This window comes from Jaculus jaculus, chromosome 7 (genome assembly GCF_020740685.1).
Source record: "Jaculus jaculus isolate mJacJac1 chromosome 7, mJacJac1.mat.Y.cur, whole genome shotgun sequence".
Lineage (NCBI taxonomy): Eukaryota > Metazoa > Chordata > Mammalia > Rodentia > Dipodidae > Jaculus > Jaculus jaculus.
In genome coordinates this window covers 156,926,426-156,949,652 of record NC_059108.1, presented here as the reverse complement: position 1 = coordinate 156,949,652, position 23,227 = coordinate 156,926,426, and the positions used below count along the sequence as shown (strand labels likewise).

Below are 23,227 nucleotides of genomic sequence, written 5' to 3'. Positions count from 1 at the left end.
GGTTTATTTCAGCTTCCACTTTTCTTTTTCTGTTTTTTTTTTTAAGATTATTTATTTATTTATTTGAGAGTGACAGAGAGAGAAAGAGGCACACAGAGAGCGAGAGAGAGAATGGGCACGCCAGGGCTTTCAGCCACTGCAAACGAACTCCAGATGCATGTGCCCCCTTGTGCATCTGGCTAACGTGGGTCCTGGGGAATCCAGCCTCGAACCAGGGTCCTTAGACTTCACAGGCAAGCACTTAACTGCTATGCCATCTCTCCAGCCCTGTTTTTTTTTTTTTTTTTTTTTTTTTTTGAGGTAGAGTCACACTCTATCTCAGGCTGACCTGGAATTCATTATATAGTCTCAGAGTGGCCTTGAACTCTCTGTGATCCTCCTACTTCTGTTTTATGAGTGCTGGAATTAAAGGCCTGTGCCACCACACCCCACTAGCTAGCTTCCAGGTTTTTATTTTTGTTTGTTTGCTTGATTGGTTGGTTTTTCGAGGTAGAGTGTTGCTCTAGCCCAAGTTGGCCTGGAAGTCACTATGTAGTCTCAGGGTGGCCTCGAACTTATGGCGATCCTCTCACCTGTGCCTCCCGAGTGCTGAGATTAAAGGTGTGCGCCACCATGCCCGGCTTGGCTTCCAGTTTTGAAGGGAAGTGTTCATCATGGTAGGGAAACCATGGCTGGGGCAAGAAACTGACATCACCTATTCATGGCAACAGGGAGGAGGTAGCAAGAACAAGCAGGCTGGGCTGCAAAGCACACTTCCTCCAGCAAGCCTCCACCTCCTAAAAGCTGTAGACAGCACCCCAGCTGGGGATTAAGTATTCAAACACATGAGGCTATGGGGAACATTTTATATTCAAACCACCACAGCCCTAGAGGCCTTCCAGCAGCCCATAGGAAGTGAGTCCGCATGTAGTGGCAGAGTGAGGCCAAAAGTTTCTGCAGTGTTCCCAGGGGGCCACTACTGGGGCTTCTGTCAGACCTAGAGAAGACAGCATGTGACATGAGCCACCCTGGAGGATGATTGGGGGAAGGTGCTTGCCACTCCTTGGGCTGCCCTAAAAGGGCGACAGCTGAGGTGTGCAGGAGAATGGGCTGGGAGGAGAGTCTGGGTGGTTCTTCCACAGGCAGTCACATCTTTCCTGTGGCTGGCTGGGAGGATCATCCAAATCAAGACATGGAAGCTTCTGGAAAGGGAGTCAGTGGGTCACCATCCTGCAGTTGAGCAGGGCTATCACACTCCCCATTCAGGGTGCTCTGCCTCGCCCACTCCCAGTGACAATGCTGAGGGAATCCACCTGGATCCACGAGGCCTACCTTCTTGACTAGAGTCAGCGACTACAGTAATGGGACCCTAGTGCTAGAGGTCAGAAACCATGTGCTGCACAAAAGCTCTCGGGGCCTTGCTCCCCATGTGTGTGTCCTTACTGTGTAAACATCCCCACAGCTAAATGCCTTAGAGCAGCATACATTTATGATCTCTTAGCCTGTGAGGACCAGGAGTCCCTATGTGGCTTAACTGGGTCCTCTGCTCCGGGCCCCACAGGGCTGCCATCAGGTGTTGGCAGGTGCCGGGTCTCATCCCCATATCCACTGGAGAAGGAAGGCTGTTGGCAGTGTTCAATTGCTGTAGGGTTGGATGAGTGTAGGGCTGTGCTTCTTGGTGGCTATGTCACATGGACTTCCCCAGGAATAGCTCACAGCTTCACAGTAATCTTCATCAAAATCATGATCCTCCCAGCCAGACCATGCATACTCTCACATCATGTAACTAAGGTGTGTGACAACAAGGCATAAGTCTTAGCTACACTCAATATGAAAGTACAAAGAGTGTGAATAGCAGAGTCCGATACCATGGGAGCGCATTTAGAGTCTGTCTGCCTCATCCCAGAAAGACCACGCATGACGTCACACCCCCAGTTTCCCACACCTGTTAGTCCGGGTCTTGGAGTAGACCTTGGAGGCCAGCACTCACCCAAGTGCATGAAGCAGCCCTTCTAGGACAAAGCTAGTAGAGATGTCTGCTGGAGCCTGGCTTTCAACTTAGTCCTGGGCTCCACCCACCCACGCACGCTGAAGGGCAGCAGGTGGGATGTATCTGTTCCTGGGCTGGGTGCTTTCACAGCTCTCCTCCAGCAGGAAGACCTGTGGCATGGGCAAAGATGCAACACTTCAGGAAGCAGTTGCAGTGCAGTAGAGTTTAGTTTAGCCTTGAGAAACTTCTGGCCCATGCAGGGCTATGTGGAACAATCCTGGACCTGCCTCCACGTTAGCCCGGCCCACACAGAAATCCACCCTGTACCACCCTGCTTCCACCCTCAGCTTGGCCTGCACAGCATGAAGCGCATTCCCAACTCCGGCTCTGGTGGACTCCTTGTCCATTGCTCAAGTTCCCCATGTCCACCTTGCTCTGTCCCGGTTAGGTTCTGAGGGCTGGGAGCGGGCAACATCTCCCTCCACAGATGCAAAACTTAGCTGCAGTAACCATATTCATGGCCCTTTGGTGGTCCCAGTGGCCAAGAGGTGGGTCATTGCCCATGCTAGACATACAGAGGAATACCTTGTTTGCAGGGTGGTGCTGCCACTTTGGGAAGTCCCGGAAGGGATATTCCAAGGGCTTTGTGGAGGAGGTGAGCCTAGGGTGGGCAGTTTGTCTCTATCCCAGAGACTGAGCAGTCCTGAGCCCAGAGGCACTGGAAGATAGAGCCCTGACCTGGGCAGGAGAGGCAAAGACCATTTCAACATGCAATTGCAGACCAGCAGGAAACCAGGACCCACACATGACAAGAGAATGACACAGGCACATCAAGCCTTTGAATTGGAGCAGGCCTGAAAACAAGCAGCACCTTTTATTGGGAATTGCATCTGGGCAGCTGTGCTAGTGACTAATATGCTTGGGGACAGGCCAGCAGTACCTCCTGGGTAGGCCAGAGAGGGACAGCTAAGTGCCGGGGTTATCACTGCAGGACTTCCCCTGCTGTGGCTTCTTTATCTAAATGCAGCCGAGTGTCCTGGAAGCTTTGTTCATTCAACTGCAGCCACAGGTCCCAAGCAATATTCTTTTGCTTCTTTATTTTCTGTTTGAGCTGGAAGCCTGGTGGGAAGTAGTAGCAGTGGGCCCCAGAGCTACTGAAGACCGAGTCTCAGCTCTGCCAAACACAGTCCTGGCCTGGGGCTTGTCCATCCAGGCTCACAGCATAGCGGGAACTCCAGTCACGCTCAAAGAGTCTCCGTAGTTGCTCCTGCACGGGGGTCACACCCGACTGGGTGCTGGGGGTCTTCTGGCTGACCACCAGGCCCACGCCTGAGGTGCTACTGAAATAATCTTTTGACCAGTTGGAGGTGCCTGGCAGATAGGGGGCAGGAAAGACACTGGTTTCTGGGCTTCCCCCACGGCCAGGCTGTGGCTCTGCTGTTATTAAACTCTAACCAGGGATGCCCCTCAGGTAGGTGCAGGAGGGATAGCTGGCCCCACACCAGCCTTCTGGGCCCAGGTGGTCAGGGTCGCCTGATCTCATGACAAGCTTGGCTGCACACCTGATTTCCAGAGTATTTGGAACCCCTAGCCCCTTGGCAGCCCTCTGCCTGCCCCACATGCCTCCTTCCAGCTGCTTACCTATGTAGGCTGCCTTCTCCGTGACCATGAACTTGCTGTGGTTCACCCGGCTGAATGGGATGTTGGAGTGATTGCCCACAGGCACAATGAAGACTTTCTTCCAGGAAATAGAGAGGGTGAGTCAGGCTGTATGGGGTGGGAGGTAGGGGAAGGCTGCCTTCCACCCATACACAGCAGCTCCAGAGGGCTCCTTACCACGTCCACCGAGATGCCAGCTGAGGGGTTGCTGAAGGCCTGCAAGGACCGCAGGTAAGGGAACATGGTGGGGTCCGTGTGGAGCCAGCAGCTGACCAGCAGGCGCACATGCACACCCTTGTTGAAGGCTGCTGCCCTAAGTGCATTGTCCAGTGTGGGCCAGTACCTGTGGAAAGAGATAAGTGTCCTACCTGTATCTCTGGCAGAGGAGACCATGCAGCTATCCACCAGTGGGGTGAACCTCCACCAGACCCACCTGGCGGGGTGGGTGAAGCGCGTGGTGGGGAAGTATTCCATCACCGAGGCATAGATGAACTCCTGAGCACCATGCATCACCGCCAGCAAGGTGTCTAGGTCCCAGGTGCGGCCATAGGGGCAGAGCTTGGGCGGTGAGGCCTGTGGTGGGAGAAGCATCCCTGGCAGCTAGCTGGCTGCCTCCCTGGTCAGTCTTTATCTGGATGCTTGAGCCCACTGCACAACACCTAAGAAACCCTGTGTGGTGAGGGAGGGGGTCCCCAAATGCCTTGACTCTGGCCCCAAGGTGGTGGGGTGGGGGATGGGCAGTGGAGCCACTGGGCCACCTGGACTGCTGGGGGTGGGTGCTGAGCTGACTGTCCACAAAACTGTCCTCTCAATGAAGTGGCTTCACTTCCTTCAGATGGGACCCGCTACATCTAGGGGGCTTCACTCTCTGATGTAATCTGGTGTGGACCAGTCTCGAGAAGCTGGGAATGGGCTCCCCACTGCTCTGATGAAGGTGTTGCCTTCCTTCCCTCAGAGTAAGAGCTGCTTGATTCCCAAGACTCCCCTTGCCTTTCCCAGAGTACACAGCAAGAGCTCCTTGACCCCCAAACCTCCTCAACTGTCAGGTGTTCTCCTAGGACCTGAAGTCCTGTCACCTGCCAGTGCCTGTTGTTTGCTGATGGTGCCAGCCCAGCATCTTCTCCTGGAGTAGAGACAACTTCCCAGTGCAGCCCCAGGGAGTTAGCCAGAGAGCAGGGACCACCAGGCCCGTCCTCAGCCCATCTTACCGAGAAGTAGGCAGAAGTGGGCACCCCATCAAAGAAGCTTTGCAGGGGGTGGAAGCGGCTGATGTGGGATGAGAAGTTCTGTGGCCAAGTTCTGGGCAGGACTGCCTGGGGAGCCCCCAGCACCCAGTAGGTTTGAAATGTTTTGTCAAGGTCCTGAGCCAGGCGGCTGCAGTTATAGATGATGGCACCAAGTTCCTTCACCTGCAGGAAGCCCGGGTCAGTGGCCAGAGTAAAAATCCATGGTGGGTGCTGCTGTGTGGAGGTTACCACCTCGGTCCCAGCCAGGGAAGCCAGTAAGGGAGTAGCTTCCGCCTGCCTGGCAACTACTGGGCAGCATCATCTGCAGGGCTCAGTAGTAACATAGAGGCTGGGACGCCAGGGCCCCTGTTTTCCCAACACTGTATCCCACTGCTCGAAGTGGTGCTTGGTTATTGAAGAGAATGCATGAAAACACAAAGGAGAGTGGAAGGTTCACTGAAAGGAGGACTCTATAATGCAACTGCCATGAAGTGGTCACCAGGATGGGATGGGATTTTGCAGTGATATAGCTGCCTTTCAGTCACCCATGTTCCTGTAAGTAACCCCAATAAACTCATTGATTCGCCAACTTGGAATAAAACACAAAAAGGAAATAAGATAATCTGTTACAGTTAGCCAAGTGATAACTCCTATTACCATGTTCATATCCTTTGCTTGATCCTTATTTTCTTTTTCTTGTGGTGCTGTGGATTAAACTCAGGGCTTTGCACATCCTAAGCATAAACTGTTTCACCCCAGGCCTTTGTAATGCATCACTTCTAAAAAGGCTCAGGCTGGGCTGCAGAGATGGCTTAGCGGTTAAGCGCTTGCCTGTGAAGCCTAAGGACCCCGGTTCGAGGCTCGGTTCCCCAGGTCCCACGTTAGCCAGATGCACAAGGGGGCGCACGCATCTGGAGTTCGTTTGCAGAGGCTGGAAGCCCTGGCGCGCCCATTCTCTCTCTCCCTCTATCTGTCTTTCTCTCTGTGTCTGTCGCTCTCAAATAAATAAATTAAAAAAAAATTTTTTTAAAAAATAAAAAGGCTCAGGCCTTGTGATCTGCATTTCCCCTGCAAGCTGTGACCTGAGTGCCTATCCATGTCCTTAGATGCTGTTTCAGGGCTTGAATGTAGTTGTAGAATCCAATTCCATAACTGTCAAAACAAATGTGACATGTGACCTAGGGTTCTGCTTGCTGTCCTCTCACAACACGAAGGTTCTCCATATTCACAGGGCATGGGCGGTACATTGACACAGACCTCAGAGATGGAGAGAGGTGGAGCTGTAGATGGATCCATTGAGCTCTGGAACTCACCTGAGTCAGAGACCGCCAGTCCATGTTGGCACTGCCCACATAGATGTGTTTCCCATCTACAACCCAGAATTTGGAGTGCAGGACACCACCGGTGAACCGTCTCAGGGAAACCTGTCGCACCTGGGCCCCTGGTGTAAGAAAGCTGGCTTGTCAGTGTTCTCTTCAGGGCAGCCTGGCTCAGAGCTCTCCTCCCCACAATGACCCAGCTGCTGCTATAGGTCCAGGCTAGCCCAGGGACCTTCCAGGCAGCCCAGCTCCAGAGCATTCATCGTGGTCTGCCTGCTGCCTGCTGTTCTTTGCTGGAGATCCTGGGGCCAAGGCCTATTGTACCGCCCTGTGGACCCTGGGCCCATGCCATCTGAGGTCCCGGTAAATACAGTGAGCCTTCCCCCCTGAACCCTGGCATCCTTGCTCATGTTTGTCCTTGCCTCATGGTGCCAGCCACACAGTGCAGCAAGGTCCCAGGGTGTGGACACCCACCGTGGGCTGCCAGAACCTGCAGGTCAGTGGACATCCTGGCCGGAGTTGGGCTGCTGGTGACCACAGCTAAGGAGATGTTCCTGACTAGCAGCTGCTTCATCTCCTGAAGAAGGGCCTCTCCCTAGGAGGCCAGGTGGGTGTGAGGAGATACCACAGGATGGCCCTGTGCTTCCTGCCACATGACCCCTACTGACTGCCGGCAGCCCAATATGGATCAAATCTTGATGACCCTTGACTGGTTGCCAAATGACACGTTTCCCCAATAGTCATCCCTACCTATCTGCCCCAAGAGCCTCCCCAGAGGGCCTGGTCCCCCTTTGCCCCAGCCCAACCCCCGGAGCTGAGCCCTGGGCCAGGTGGTGAGAGCCTGGGCCTATCTTGCTGGGTGTCCAGCACCAGGGCAGAGCAGTGATAGCTTGAACCTGAGCCAGAGACTGGGTTCAGGGACCAACCGGCTGGGAAGATGAGTCATTGATTCCAATGTCAGGCCCTGTGAGGGACCAGTAGTATGAGGCCACATGGACACTCTCTTGGGCAGTGTCCAGAAGCTGCAGCCACGCCTGGGCCAAGGGCTGGGCATAGGGACTTCCAGTTGCAAATGGCAGATCCTGTGGAACACTTTCCACGAGGACAAGCCTAGAGAAAGGACCAAGAAGGGACTTAATGTGACTGTAGGAGCCACCAACCAGCTGTCTGCTCCATGGCTACTCCTCAAGCGAAGGGACTTATACCTGTGTGGCTCTGGGCCCAGGCCATAGGCACAGAGAAGAGGTGGTTAAACTGAAATGGGCAGGTCTGACCTGAGCCCTGCCACGTCCTGAGTGTACACAGTCAGGGGGCTGGGGGAACTCGGAGGAAAGAGTGCAGACTAGGGAGCCTAGGTTACTCTCAAGCCCCTCTGGGACAGTCAAGCCTTCCCATGACCCGCATCACCCACCTCAGGCTCTGATGGTGGAATGCAGGCAGCAACCAGCTGAGAGCCCTCAGTCCCCCCACCCAGTCCCTGCTACAGGCCACTTAGGCTCACCTACCGGCAAGAGTCCTCCTGCCGTGCAGCCTCCCCTCCCGGGGAGTGCCTCCTGATAAATCCTTCTTCGGGGCGCATCTGGTGCCCCATGAAAGCAGGAGGCATTTGCCCCAGGAGGAAGGTGAGAAGCACAAAGCCAAGTCCCAGAATGGCCAGCAGCCCCAGCACCTGCGGGAGAGGGCAGCCCCATAGGATCCGTAGTGGTCATGGCAGCTCCTCCTGTACTGTGACACAAGTTGCCCAGGCTCCTAGGGAGAGTTTGGTGTAGGCAAGACAGGGATGGGGGAAACAGGCCCACCGGGTGGGGTGGGTGGTCCACAGTCCTCTCAGGCGCTGCAGACAGCAGTAACTGGCTGTCTCCATGGCCCCTGGCAGAGGGATATGGACAAGGTCTGCAGTATCCAGGGTGGCCTTGTTACCCCCAATGATCCAACTAGCCCCAACCACACTGGGGCTAGTTATATCTTCTCTACTCAGGTCCTGGGACTTAAAATTTTGTGAAATTTAAAAATTTTTGGGCTGGAGAGATGGCTTAGCGGTTAAGCGCTTGCCTGTGAAGCCTAAGGACCCCGGTTCGAGGCTCGGTTCCCCAGGTCCCACGTTAGCCAGATGCACAAGGGGGCGCCCGCGTCTGGAGTTCGTTTGCAGAGGCTGGAAGCCCTGGCGCGCCCATTCTCTCTCTCCCCCTCTGTCTTTCTCTCTGTGTCTGTCGCTCTCAAATAAATAAATAAAAAATTTTTAAAAAAAAATTTTAAACATGGTTTTAATTAGGGATTGTGCTCAAACTTGCTTTGAGAGCACTGGGGCCCCAGCCAGCCCTCCTCTGGTCTCTCCAGTCTTACCTTGCCAGTTCTGCTACGCAGCTCATGGGGAGGCATGGAGCCTGGACACTCAGGGGCCTCCAGTGCTATGTGGAGAGGTGTCACCATCTGCATAGGATGGTCTGGTATCACCAGAAGCTCTGGCCCCACACTGTCACCTCCACATGGGATTCCTACAGATGCACACTTGAGCCCTCTGAGGTCAGTCACACCTCTGGTGTAGAGCCTGCCATCTAGCCAGGACTCTACCCACATCCCCTTGGCAACGGGCCTACAGGTGAGGCTTCCTGTGAATCCAGCACTGTCTGAGCCCTTGCCTTTCCCCAGGCTGTGTCTCCCCTACCCTCTGTCCCTTCTCCGGCTCCCTTTCCCTCAGGGCACATGTCAGAGTGTGTCAGAGTGTGTGGATCTCAGTTCCTTATTCCACCCACAAATGAAACTGAGTCTGAAAGTGCGACTTCTGCTTTCACCCTGTTCTTCCTCACTGAGCAGAGACATCCCTTCTGGGACTCCACCCCTGTTTGGGCCTCACAATGAGCAGCTGGCTAGAAAACAAGCTATGAGGAGGCAAGGGGCTCTACTTCGGCAGCAGAGACTCTGCATGCAGGCAGCTGGGACAAAGGACTCGTCTCATCCTTTCAGAGTAGTCACTCTGCAAAGAGCCAGCCAACACCACCCAAGTGGCCCTGCTGCCCTTGGTGCCATCCGAGTATGTGCCCTTGATGCTTTGAGGGTACCATCCCTGGGGTGTGCAAAAAGGCCTGTGCATAGCAAGGGGTCACCCCAGCTGGCTAGCTCCTGTTGGAGACACCCACCAGGGCAGTAGCTGGCCTTGCTTCTGGCCAGAGTGCTGTTTGGGTGCTAGGGGCTTACAGGGTGATAGGATCTGGAATCTCCTCAGGCTTTCAGCCCACAAGCAGCTGGCCAGCCTGCAAGGTGACCCACTGCCTTCCGATGTTTGGATTGGGCTGAAGCCTGCAGAGAATTTGGTTAGACTCAGCATTGGGAGAGGGCCACATGTGCAGGGTCCTGGGGCTGTGTCTGCCCTGGTGTCCAGTGATACAGGAAGGGGATCCCACAGCAAATAGGAGCAAAGTGTGGGGAATGGAAGTTCAGGCACACCAAGGCCCAACACCTCTCCTAGCCAGGGTCCCTGAGACAGGAGTCAGGGTGCTATGTTTCACGCCAAAGAGGAATTCAAGCTCTTGGAGGTGACCCCACCCCACAGAGGATAGCACAGGTGGCACACAGCCCACTCTAGAGCCCATCTTTATGCTTTGATCCTTCATGCAACTTCCAGAAGAATCATGAGGTCCAAAGCTAGGGCCACCAGGAATATCCCCAAAGGGGCTGCTCCTTGGTTCCTCCCCTCCTCAAAAGTACCCAGATAGATAGGCGGGTCAGGCCATGCAGCCCTGACTTGAGACCTCCTCCTGGCCATGAGGAACTCTGTTGGGGGCAGGGGAGGAGGGCGACTATGGTGACTTTCAGCCACTTTAGCTTTCTTCCATTGTGTGGAGCCCTTAAGTCTCAGGAGTGAGCTAGCTAGAGATCGACTCCTTAGTGCTGGCATCCCCAGCTGGGGTGAGCTAGGAGACAGGTCTCTGAGCCTCGCCAGCCTTGTGGTGGCAACCAGGGACCCTGTGGAAATTAGAGCTCATGACTGGGGGTGCTGGAGTTCCTGCTCTCAGGCTGGGACAAGGCGTAGCTGCCACTGTCAGCCTGATGCTCAATCATCCTGGCTGCACTGATCAGACAAGGAACAGTCACCTGTAAGCCAAGCTTGGGGGTGTGGGAGCCCCTGGACCCAGGGTGCTGGGAGGACAGGGCTGTAGGAGACAGATCCTTCCCAGGTCCTGTCTGGCTGTCCCCCACCTCGTCCAGTCCTAGGGGACACTTACCTGTCTTGAAGAGCTTCCTGACTCCAGCCACAGGCTGCAGGCTCTGCTCACACTAGCCCACCTGCTTCCTTGGCAGCTGGCTGCCTCTCTTCCACTCACTTCCTCTTTGTTCTGAATACCCCACCCCTGCCCTGGGACTGACAAAGGGGCTGAGTGAGGTGCTAGAGGGCGATGGAGAAGTTTTACCCTACAGAAAAGCTACCCTTGCCTGCCACTCATAGAGGGCACCCTGCAGGCACAGGCCTAGTATCAGTTAAGCTTGACTGCAGGGCTCAGGGACCATGAAGAACGGAGTCAGCGTGGGCTGAAGCAGGATTCTAACACCAGCTGCCAGGGAATGACCTCCAGAGGCTTGGGTGTTGAAGGCTTCGTTCCCCAGCCAGTGGCATGGTTGAATGGGATGGAATGACGAGGCTTGTAACATTGAAATCATTGGTGGATTCCTGACTGGGTAGACTATTGGGAGAAGGTGGGGTCTATGGCATTTGGTGGGTTGCTGGTGGCCAGCCTTGGTACTGCACATCTTGTCCCTGGCCCTTTCTGTCTGCTTCCTAGGTGCCACAGGGTGAGCTTTCCTCCGCTGCTCCCACCACCACAATGCTCAACCTCACCACAGGTCCACAGCATGGACTCAGCTGACCATAGACTGAAATTTCTAAAGCCAAGAGGCAAAATAAACCATTCTGTTTAATGGTTTACCTAGGTGTTTCTCTCAGCAATGAAAACCTGACCAGAAGTGCCTGGAAGCTGGTTGGTGTCTGGAGAAGGCACTGGCTTCACGGCTACTGTTGCTTGGTTCCCAGCATTCTGCCTCCAAGCCCTGGCAGCCAAGCTTCGTAGCCATCCCATGGTTTCTGTAGCTCTCTACAACATTCATTGCTTGCATGCTCCCACCAGAGGAGACTTCCTTAAAATCCAACAGGGCACTTCCATTTATCTGTCCCCTAGAGCTGATCTAGACTAGGCCACAGAGCCATACCTAGCTGCAAGGGAGGCTGGAAAGATTTGGCCAGAGACTGGGATGTGAAGACATCTGTGACCCCTGTGCTGAAGAACGCAGATGGGGTTGTCCACTGGCCTGCTCAAAAAGGTAAGCCTGGCTAGAGGGTCCCAGCAGTGGCCCTGCCCCACTTGCATTCTGACCAGGGTCTCCTGAGAATAGGATCCTATTGTTTCTGGGCTGGGATTGTGAGAGAAACCCTTAATTTAAACGGATTTTGGGTTGGCCTCCCTCTTGTTTGGTCTCTGCCCAGGTAGCCTTTGTCTAGGAAGCTGACCTGAGAATGCCCACAGGTACATGCCCCCAACACCAACTTGTACATAGGTGCTGAGGATCTGAATTCACGTTTTCATGCTCATTCAGGAAGCACTTTATCCATGGAACAATGTCTCCAGCCCTTCTTGGCACCTTTTTTTTCCCCTTTTCACAATTTTTATTAACATTTTCCATAATTATAAAAAATATCCCATGGTAATACCTCTCCCCCTGCACTTTCCCCTTTGAAATTCCATTCTTCATATCCCCTCCACATCTCAATCATTGTCGTCTTTTTTTTTAAATAACATTTTTTCTATATATTTTACTTTATTTATTAGAAAGAGGTGGGGGAGACAGAGAGAGACAGGGATAATGGGTGCTCCAGAGCTTCTAGCCACTGCAAAAAACCCCAGACGAATGCACACCATGTGCATCTGGCTTATGTGGATTCTGGGGAGTCAAATCTAATCTGGGTCCTTAGGCTTTGCAGGGAAGCCCTGTAACTGTGAAGCCATCACCCCAACCGTCTTGGCTTCTTTTTAATGGTGCTAATCTCTTCAGTATCCACAGTCTTGGCCTCAACTTTTTTGGCCAAACTAAAATTTCTAAGCTGAGGAGATTGCTCAGCAGTTAAAGGTACTTGCTTGCAAAGCCTGCTGGCCCAGGATTCAATTCCCCAGTACCCACATAAAGCCAGATGCACAAAGTAGGTCTCTCTCCCTCCACCCTGATCTCTAAAATAAATAAATAATCTGGCCAGTTAGCTCAATTATTTTGAATGTGGTGTTGATAGAATAAATAAATAAATTTTTAAAAATTTAAGCCAGGAGTGGTGACGCACTTCTTTAATATGAGATCCTATCTTGAAAAACCAAAAAAATATTTTTAAATAGATTTTTGCTCTCCTTTTGATACCAGATTATTATTTTAATTCTAAAAACAGGCAGTAATGCCCTTGACACAGCCTAAATGTTGTGTTGTTGCCTTAAAATTTATTCTACCACATTCATTGGTCCATCACCTTTAAACTCAGCTTTGGGCTAGAGAGATGGCTCAGCAGTTAGACACTTGCTTGCAAAGCCCGATAACCTGGTTTTAACTCCCCAAGACTCAAGTAAAGCCATATGCACAAAGTGATGTATGCATATGGAAGTTTGTAGTGGCAGGAGGACCTTTTGTACCCATACTCACTCTCTCATAAATAAATAAATAAATAACTTTTATCTGTGGCTTGGCCTCTCAGGGAGTGTTAGCCTGGCACTGTCTTGAACACCAGTAATTCCAGCACATAAGGATCTTAAGTAGGAGGATTGCCATAAAGTTGAGGCCAGCCTGGGCTACCAAGTAAGTTCCAGGCCACCCTGGGCTAGAGTGAAATCCTGCTTATAAAACAAAACAAAACAAAACAAAACAAAAAACCGAAATGGAGTGATTGCTCAGTGGTTAAGGCGCTTGCCTGCAAGCGGATCCAGGTTCAATGATTCTGTGGTACCCACATAAGCCAGATGCACAAGGTGTACATGTCTGGAGTTCGTTTGCAGTGGCTGAAGGACCTGGTGTGCCCATTTTCTCTCTCTCTCACTCTCAAACAGATAATAAAATAATAAAATGAAAACACAAAGCCTTCAGGGCCCTTTTGTTGTTTGTTGTTTTAGTTGTCTTTTAAAAAATATTTTGTTTTTGGGCTGGAGAGATGGCTTAGCGGTTAAGCGCTTGCCTGTGAAGCCTAAGGACCCCGGTTCGAGGCTCGGTTCCCCAGGTCCCACATTAGCCAGATGCACAAGGGGGCGCATGCGTCTAGAGTTCGTTTGCAGAGGCTGGAAGCCCTGGCGTGCCCATTCTCTCTCTCTGCCTTTCTCTCTGTTGCTCTCAAATAAATAAATAAATAAATAAATAAAAATAAAAATTTGTTTTTTATTTATTTGACAGAGAAAGAGGGAGGGAAAGAGAGACAGAGACAGAGAGAGGGAGAGAATGGACACATCAGGGCCTCCAGCCACTGCAAACGAACTCCAGACACGTGCACCCTCTTGTGCATCTGGCTAATGTGGGTCCTGGGGAATTGAACCTGGGTCCTTTGGCTTTGTGGGCAAACGCCTTAAATGCTAAACCATCCCTCTAGCCCTAGTCTTTGTTTTCTTGATACAGTGTCTTCCTATGCAACCTAGACTGGCCTGGAACTTGCAACCCTCATACTTTAGCCTGTCAAGTGCTGGAATTACAGGCATGCACCATCACACTCAGCACAGCCATTGCAGTCCACGTTCCTATCAGCACAATAGTCTTCTGCTGACCACATTCTAAGCTCATCTTAGCCTGCTTCTTCAAGGATCTCTAGATTCTTCCCACAAAAGCTTCAGAACCACACTGCCAGCCAGTCCTGGCAGGGCCAGCTCCCCACTGCCAGCCAGGCCCTGCTCCCCACTGCCAGCCAGTCCCAGCAAGACCAGCTTCCCACTGCCAGCCAGGCCCAGCATGACCAGCTCCCCACTGCCAGCCAGTCCCAGCAGGGCCTGCTCCAGTATGTTTTCTGTTATGAGTGTCACTGTCTAGGGAGTGTTGGGTTTGTTTTTGCTACTTATTAAAGTATTAAAAGGCTGGAAAGGGCTTAAAAGAATAAAGTTTATTTCAACATAAGAGGGAAAACAAGCAGAGAGAATAGACTCCCCAGGGAGGAGGTGATTCCAGGGTGGGGAAACCCCAGCCAGGTGGGAGCTGGACTTGTTCTGAATGAGGAAAGCCCCCCCATCCAGAGTCCATGATTGGTCATCTTAAGCAAAGATGAAAGTGCTGGTTGGTCCATGATATGCAGGTCCCAGAAAGTCCACTAAGGCAGCCCACCAGTGGAAAACCGCACTTAGGCCACAAAGAAAAAGGAGGAAGTGGGGTCACCCTCTTTACTCTCTTGGGTTAGAATACAGCTACCCATCAAGTCTCTGTACCCCAAACTTTCTTCCAAGGGTTTCTGACAAAATCCCAGAGGAGACAACTTAAAGGAAGAAGAAATTATATGGGTTCATGGTCTCCAAGGTTTTAGGCCAAGATCACTGGCTGCTGCTTTTTTAAAATTATTATTTATTTATTTATTTGACACAGAGAAAGAGGGAGGGAGGGAGAGAGAGAATGGGCACGCCAAGACCTCCAGCCACTGCAAACAAACTTCAGACACATGTGCCACCTTGTGCATCTGGCTAACGTGGGTCCTGGGGAATTGAACCTGGGTCCTTTGGCTTTGCAGGCAAACACCTTAACCACTAACCCATCCTTCCAGCCCAGAAACAGGCTTATTTATTTTTTTAATTGTTTTATCACTGGCTGTTTCTTGACCTGAGGTGAGGTAAAACTTCATGGTGGAAAGGTGGAAAAGAGCTGCTCCTTTCCTGGTCATCAGGCGGCAGGCAGAAAGACAGGAAGGAGTCCTTTTAAAAAATATTTTGGCCGGGCGTGGTGGCGCACGCCTTTAATCCCAGCACTCGGGAGGCAGAGGTAGGAGGATCGCCATGAGTTCAAGGCCACCCTGAGATGACAGAGTTAATTCCAGGTCAGCCTGGACCAGAGTGAGACCCTACCTCGAAAAACCAAAAAAAAAAAAAAAAAAAATATTTTGGAGGCTAGAGAGATGGCTTAGCAGTTAAGCGCTTGCCTGGGAAGCCTAAGGACCTTGGTTCAAGGCTTGATTCCCCAGGACCCATGTTAGCCAGATGCACAAGGGGGCGCACAGGAGTTCGCTTGCAGTGGCTGGAGGCCCTGGCGTGCCCATTCTCTCTCTTTGTCCATCACTCTCAAATAAATAAATAAATAAAAGTAACAAAGACCATTAAAAAAATATTTTGGGGCTGGGTGTGGTGGTGCATGCTTTTAATCCCAGCACTTGGGAGGAAGAGGTAGGAAGATTGCCATGAGTTCGAGGACTCCCTGAGAATACATAGCGAATTCCAGGTCAGCACTTGTCTGCAAAGCCTAAAGACCCAAGTTTGATTCCCCGGTACCCACATAAAGCCAGGTGCACAGAGGTGCATGCATTTGGAGTTTGATTGCAGTGGCTGGAGGCTAGTGAACCCATTCTCTCTCTCTGATTGCAAATATATAAATAAAAATGCCTTAAAATATTAAAAAAATGTTATTTATTTGAGAGAGAGGGAGGGGGAGAGAAAAAGAATGGCATGCCGGGGTCTCCTGCCACTATATACAAAATCCAGACACATGTGCTAGCAGACTTTGCAAGAAATTACTTTTAACCACTGAGCAATCTCCCAAGCTCCCCAGGAAGAGTCCTCTGCCTGCTTAGTTTCAAGTTGAGCTTTTTCCTCTGACTTGAAACAATTAAGGGTTTTTTTGGTAATTTTTTTCTTTTGTTTATTTTTATTTTTTTCTTTTCACAATTTTTATTAACATTTTTCGTGATTATAAAAAATATCCCATGGTAATACCCTCCCTCCCCACACTTTCCCCTTTGAAATGCCATTCTCCATCATATTACCTCCCCATCTCAATCATTCTACTTACATATATACCAACCTATTAAGTACCCTCCTCCCTTCCTTTCTCCTCCCTTTATATCGCATTTTTAACTTACTGGCTTCTGCTACTATTTTCCTTCTCATGCAGAAGCCCAATCATCTGTAGCTAGGATCCACACATGAGGGAGAACATGTGGCGCTTGGCTTTCTGGGCCTGGGTTATCTCACTTAGTATAATCCTTTCCAGATTTTTTGGTAATTTTTTATGAGAAAGAATTGGCATTCCAGGGCCTCCAGCCACTATGATAGAACTCCAGATGCATGTGCCACCTTGTGCACTTGCATCACTGTGTGTCTGGCTTACATGGGACCTGGAGAGTCAACATGGGTCCTCAGGCTTCACAGGTAAGCATTTTAACCACTAAGCCATCTCTCTGGTGCCAATTAAGTTTTTAAAAAATATTTATTTTTGCAAGGAGAGAGAAATCACACGCGCACACACCAGGGGCCCCTGGTACTGCAAACAAACCCCAGATGCATACACCACTTTGTGCATCTGTTTTGTTGTTATTGTTTGTTGTAGGTAGGGTCTTCAAGCCCAAGCTGACCTGGAATTCACTATGTAATCTCAGGCTGCCTTCAAACTCACAGCAATCCTCCTACCTCTGCTTCCTGAGTGCTGGGATTGAAGGTGTGTGCCACCACGCCCTGCTATGGCTACTGCTTTTTGTGTTTATATTTAGAAAACTGTTGTTTCTCTAAAGCCATGAGGAGTTTTACCTTCTACTTGATCTGCTGTGACTTTCACATTTGAACTAGAAGACTCAGTTGTTCTTATCTTTTTTTTTTTTTTTTTTGAGAGAGGGAGAGAAAGAGGGAGAGAGAGAGAATGCTAGGGCCTCCAGCCACTGCAAATGCACTCCAGATGCATGTGACACCTTGTACATCTGGCTTATGTGGGTCCTAGGGAATTGAACCTGGGTCCTTTGGCTTTGTGGGCAAGTGCCTTAACTGCTAAGCCATCTCTTCAGCCCTGTTGGTTTTTCAAGGCAGGGTCTCACTTGTAGCCCAGGCTGACCTGAAATTCATGTAGATCCTCCCACCTTAGCCTCCTGAGTTCTGAGACTAAAAGTGTGTGCCACCATGCCTGGTTTAAGCCTTATTTCTACCTGCTCTTCTATTGTGAATTTACTTATGATATATCTATATCTATCTATCCATCTATCCATCTATCCATCTATCCATCTATCCATCTATCTATCTATCTATCTATCTATCTATCTATCTATCATCTATCTATCTATCTATAGTTTGTTTGTTTGTTTTTGAAACAGGGTCTAACTATATAGTCCAGGCTGGTCTGGAATTCTGATCCTCCTGAGCCACCATAAGGGAGAAATTCCCTACTTCTTGGCATTATATGGTTAACTTGGAATGCCTATGGTTGATTGGGGATAGGATGGTTAGGGCTCTCGGAGCACGGCCAGAAACACTGAGGTTGGCAGGCATTAGTGACTGTTGTGATCAGCCTACCCTGTTCCCTCAACACAAAAGATTTTCAGTTACTGTTGAGGAATTCTCAATTAGATAATGAGTCTAGGATGCCTTCAATTATAGGTAGAGACAGCTCCAATATTCTTAACCCCATCAAATTCAGCCTTCAGATGAGTACCCCCATGAGTATCCTTGAGGCTCCCATCCATTCCTGATTGGGTGTTGTCTTGCTTTAATTAAGTCTGTCTGCTCTTTTCTTTTTTGTTATTTTGAGGTAGAGTCTAGCCCAGGTTGACAAGGAACTCACTCTGCAGTTCCAGGCTGGCCTTGAACTCAACAATCCTCCTACCACTGTCTCCTAAATGCTGGGATTAAAGGCACACACCACAATGCTCCACGCTGCCTGTTTCTTTGTTGAAGTTCTGATTCCCATGTTGGAAACTTATTACATTAATTCATTTTATCCCACCTACCTGGGAATGGTTAACTCTTTACCACTCCCTGGGTAAAAATCCTGCCCAGCAGAGCTCACTGAGAGCAGAGCTGTTCCCCTCCCATTTCAACCACATCTAACTTTATGAAATGTGGTCTGGATATGAAGCATCTTCCAAAAGGCTCATGTGTTGAAGGCTTGGTCCCCAGAAGGTGGATCCAATCATTGAGAGGTGATTGGATGATGGGGTCTTAGCTGACCTGTGACTAATCCACTGTCAAGACTCACAATTTGATGGCATTATTGGGAGAAGGTGTAAACCTCTGGACACAGGGCCTCGTTGAAAGTAGGTCATGGGGAGCACAATGTTGGAGCTGTACCTTGTTCCAAGCCCATCCCTCTGCCTCTGCCTGCTTCCTGGCTGGCACACACGCATGATCTCCTTGACCACTAAGTTCTGATTTCCATGACGCTCTGCATGGCCTCACACCCAAAGCAACCGATGTAGCCAACCATGATTAAATCCTTTCTCTACTCTTCTGTGGAGCTGAGGATCAAATCAGAGGGTTTTTTCATGCTTGAGCTTGAAAGAAAATGTCAGAGAAACCAAGAGCCTAAATAAATCTCAAGTTGGTTTTCACATATCTTGTCACAGTAACAAAGGAATGGCTAACACATGTCCTAGTGACTATCTTCATTTGTGCTTTTCTTGGCAGTCACTGAGGTATTGCATTAATGGGTTCATAATTTTCAGCACATTTGGAAGATATTTTGCCATTGTTCATTTTAATATTTTTCCTGTCTTGTCTCTTGTATTTTTTGGAACTCCAACTACATATATATTGGACTGCTTGGTACTGTTCCATAAATCAGGAATACTGTGTTCTTTTCCTTCCTTCCATCCTTTTACTTCTTTTTCAAGGCAGGGTCTCACTCTAGCCCGGCTGACCTGGAACTCACTCTATAGCCGAGGCTAGGGCTGGAGAGATGATTTAGCAGTTAAGACATTTGCCTGTGAAGCCTAAGGACCCATGTTCAACTCTTCAGATCCCACATAAGGTAGACACACACGATGGCACACACATCTGCAGTTTGATTACAGTGGCTGGAATTGGTGTGCCAATTCTCTCTTTCACTCACTTGCATAAAAGGCCAGTCTGTTGAGCTTGCCTAAAATATATACATACATACACACATACACGTGTGTGTGTGTATGTATACATATATGTATATACACATACATATATATGGCCAAGGTTAGTCTTGGACTCACAATGATCCTATTTCAGCCTCCTGAGTGCTGGAATTAAAGGCATGCACCACCATACCTGGCTCCTTTTTTATTTATTTTTATTTTTTTGTTTTTCGAGGTAGAGTCTCACTGTAGCCCAGGCTGACCTGGAATTCACTATGGAGTCTCAGGATGGCCTTGAACTCACGGCGATCTTCCTACCTCCCAAGTGCTGGGGTTAAAGGTGTGTGCCACCATGCCCGGCCCTGGCTCCTTTTTTAAAAACTCTTTTATGATTTATCTTGCGTAATTTCTCTTGTTCTATCTTCAACATGTGAAGAGACCAAAATAATGACCTGCTGGAGATGTAGCTCAGTTGGTTGTCTGCCTAGTATGTACAAAGCCTTGGGTTTGATCCTCAGTGCCACAAAAAGCTGGGCATGGCAGGGCTGGAGAAGTGGCATTGTGGTTAAGGCACTTGCCTATGAAGCCTAAGGACCCATGTTCTACTCTTCGGATCTCTCAGAAGCCATATGCACAAAGGTGAGGCAAGTGCAAGGTCTCATATGTCCACTAGGTGGCACAAACATCTGGAGTTCAATTGCATGGGCTGAGGCCCTGGAGCACCCATTCTCTCTCTCTCCTTTCCCTCTGTCTGTCTCACTCTTGCTAAAATAAAAAGAAAATATTGGGTGCATCTGGTTTACGTGGGTACTGGAGAATCGAACCTGGGTCTTTAGGCTTCGCAGGCGAGAGCCTTAACCACTAAGTTATCACTCCAGCCCACAAGTCCCCAAATTTTTACTCTCATTTTGGGTCATAAAATAATTTACTTATTTGAGAGGAAAAGAGGCAGATAGAGATTAAGTGAACACACTAGGGCCTCTAGCCACTGCAAACAAACTCCAGACACATGTGCTACCTTGTGCATCTGGCTCACATCAGTACTGGGGAATTGAAACTAGGCCCTTAGGCTTTGCAGGCAATGCCTTAACCAGTAAGTCATCTCTCCAGCCCTGGGTCATAACTATAATGTTGAGGCTAATCTCAAACTCAGAATTCTCATGCCTCAGCCTACAAAATATGGGACGTTATTCCTTTGAAAATTGTTTTCCTGAAAACTTTCCCTGAAAAAGAAACCCATTAACTTTTTCAAAAGCCCAGCTACTAAGAGTAGTGTTCAGCTTCTTAAAAATATATTTTATTTATTTGAGAGAGAGACAGAGGGGGAGAGAGAATGGGTACACCAGGGCCTCCGGCCACTGCAAAGGAACTCCTGATGCTTGCGCCCCTTGCGCATCTGTCTTACGTGGGCCCTGGAGAATTGAACTGGGATCCTTTGGCTTTGCAGGCAAATGCCTTAACTGCTAAGCCATCTCTCCAGCCTCTCCATTAACTTTTTTTCTTTTTTTTGGGGGGGGGTGGGATTCGAGGTAGGGTCTTACTCTAGCCCAGGCTGACCTGGAATTCACTATGGAGTCTCAGGGTGGCCTTGAACTCATGGCGATCCTACCTCTGCCTCCTGAGTGCTGGAATTAAAGGCGTGTGCCACCACACCTGGCTCATTAACTTTTTTTTTTTTTTTTTTAGAAAAGATTTGTTTTTATTTACTAGAGACAGAGAAAGGGATTGGTGGGAGAGAGGGGGCGAGAGAGAGAAAATGGGCACATTAGGGCCTCTAGCCACTGCAAACGAACTCCAGATGCATGTGCCACCATGTGCATCTGGCTTACATGGGACCTGGAGAATAGAACCTGGGTCCTTAGGCTTCACAGTCAAGCACCTTAGCCACTACGCCATTTCTCCAGCCCACTTTAAAAAAAATTTTTTTTGAGAGAGAGGGAGGGAGGGAGGGGGAAGAGAATGGTTGCACCAGGGCCTCCAGCCACTGCAAACGAACTCCAGATGCATGTGCCTCCTTATGTATCTGGCTAACATGGGTCCTGGAGAATTCAACTGGGATCCTTTGGCTTTGCAGGCAAACGCCTTAATCCCTAAGCCATCTCTCCAGCCCTCCCCCTTTATTTATTTAATTTTTATCAGCATTCCTCCCCCTTTTTTAAAATGTAGAGTCTCACTCTAGCCCAGACTGACCTGGAATCGACTATGTAGTCTCAGAGTGGCCTTGAACTCATGGTGATCTTCCTACCTCTTGAGTGCTGGGATTAAAGGTGTGTGCCACCACTTCCAGTTCATTAACTTAAAAAATATTTTTTTTGTTTTATTGAGGTAGGGTCTCACTGTAGCCCAGGGTGATCTGGAACTCACTGTAGTTTTAGGCTGATGTGGAACTAACAGTGATTCTCCTATCTCTGTCTCTCAAGTGTGGAGATTAAAATGTGCTCCACCATACCCAGATATTTATTGTAGAGGAGAGAGAAGAATGAAGAAAGGGCACACCAGGGCCTTTAGCCACTGCAAATAAACTCTAGACACATGGGCTACTTTGCGCATATGGCTTTATGTGGGTCCAGGGGAATTGAACCCGGGTCATTAGGTTTTGCAAGTGTCTTTAATCGCTGAGCCATCTCTTCAGCCCCCCCCACCCCGCCACCATTAATTTTATGTAGAAAATGTTAGCCTAATTCTTTTGGGAGGTCAGGTTTGTTCGCTGACATCAAACTTAACTGTAAATTTATGCATGTGTGTATCGGTGTGCTTTTACTCATTTCTACAAATGACCAGAGATCTAAAATAGGCTCAGAGCTGCTTACTGATTCAGCATCTTTCTTCCCACAAGGGCTTCATTCTCAAACTCCAAGCTGAAGACTGACTCCCCTAGAGTATCCTGGCTCTCCTGAGATCTCACCACCTCATTCACACATCTGTCACCTCCTTGTTCCCTGCCTTTGACCAAATGGGCTCTGAGCACAATCCCCACCAACCTTGCTTCCTTCCCTGTACTGCCCAGCCCAATCCATTCTCCATGAAGCCAAATGGGGCCATCACTGTCAAGACTTTGTTTGACCAAGGAAAAACAAGTCCCTACTCCTTCCACAAAGCCTAGTGTCAAGACCTGTCAACTCATAGCCACCCAGCCCCACTACATCCCCTCCACCAGCCTTACCTCTCATAATTACAAGGTATTGGGCCTGTCAGCTCCTAGTTACTTTGTGAGATTCGGCGCCTGGCCCACAACAGGATCTCAACAGGCTGTGATGACTAGAGAGAGAATGAGACATCTGGAATCCTCCTCCCCAACCCTACCTACACTCCTCCATGTAGGTGACTTGGCTGGGGATGTCACTCAGGGACAGGGCTCAGGAAGGCAAGCCTGTAGTGGTCCAATGGGCCTCTGCAGCCCCACTTTGCTCATAACCTTGGTAAGTGGCTTAACCCAACTATATTCCCTCCCACTTCTCACAGACTCATCTCAGACACATCTCCAAGGCTGGGAGAAATGGCAGGGGTCGTGAATGCCATCCACAGGGGAATATTTGGTGATGCTCTCTGTCCAATTGCTGTTACTGGGGATGGAAGGACAAGAGACCTATAAGAGGTTGTACACATCTGCCTGCCACTGCATTCACCCACCTGTGTGGGAGAGTGGTATGCCTGGCCCCAGCTCTTGAGTGCTGGGCAGGCAGACAGAAATAAGCCCTGCGATTCTTACCAGGAGGACGTGGTCAGGCCTCAGGCAAAAAGTCCAGATGTGGAGATCCAAGATGCAGGATTGCCAACTCCATTCATGGTGAGGCCCAGTCCACAGTTTGCCACCATTCACCACCCTATCCCCTCCACTGTGCACAGGGCTGCCTATGACTCAGCCCCAGAAGAGCTCCAATGGCTGGCTAAGTGAGCTAGCTCAGGAACAGGTCTGAGCCAGCCACTTCTGTGGTGGGGACAGTAACTGCTCGTGGGGATGAAGACTCAGAACTGCAAACATTCAATGTGACATCAGGGCTCTTTTCCAAAGTCAAGGGGGAAAGAGAACCCAGTAGCAACAGGCTCCTAG

The 23,227-nt window shown here is 49.9% G+C and overlaps 1 protein-coding gene across 1 annotated transcript; it reads right to left on the bottom strand.

The window, feature by feature from the left end:
* Window positions 1-2,803: 2,803 nt before the first annotated feature.
* Window positions 2,804-10,453, bottom strand: Pld4 (phospholipase D family member 4). Its single transcript, XM_045154935.1, has 11 exons — window positions 10,397-10,453; window positions 8,517-8,603; window positions 7,679-7,842; window positions 7,100-7,283; window positions 6,648-6,768; window positions 6,168-6,295; window positions 4,837-5,037; window positions 4,062-4,201; window positions 3,806-3,971; window positions 3,611-3,707; window positions 2,804-3,340 (listed from the first exon to the last, which is right to left on the bottom strand). Exons 2-11 carry the CDS (start codon window positions 8,601-8,603, stop codon window positions 3,138-3,140), a joined length of 1,491 nt encoding a protein of 496 aa, XP_045010870.1. The 5' UTR covers window positions 10,397-10,453; the 3' UTR covers window positions 2,804-3,137.
* Between the last annotated feature and the right edge of the window lie 12,774 nt (window positions 10,454-23,227).

Excerpts from the sequence above, each read along its gene's own strand:
- Pld4 (XM_045154935.1), bottom strand. The coding sequence starts at position 8,603 with ATGGTGACACCTCTCCACATAGCACTGGAGGCCCCTGAGTGTCCAGGC. Across the intron at positions 6,769-7,099 it reads ATGACTCATCTTCCCAGCCG|GGAGAGGCCCTTCTTCAGGA; the intron begins GTTGGTCCCTGA and ends CTGGCCTCCTAG. Across the intron at positions 6,296-6,647 it reads GCAGGTTCTGGCAGCCCACG|GGGCCCAGGTGCGACAGGTT; the intron begins GTGGGTGTCCAC and ends TTCTTACACCAG.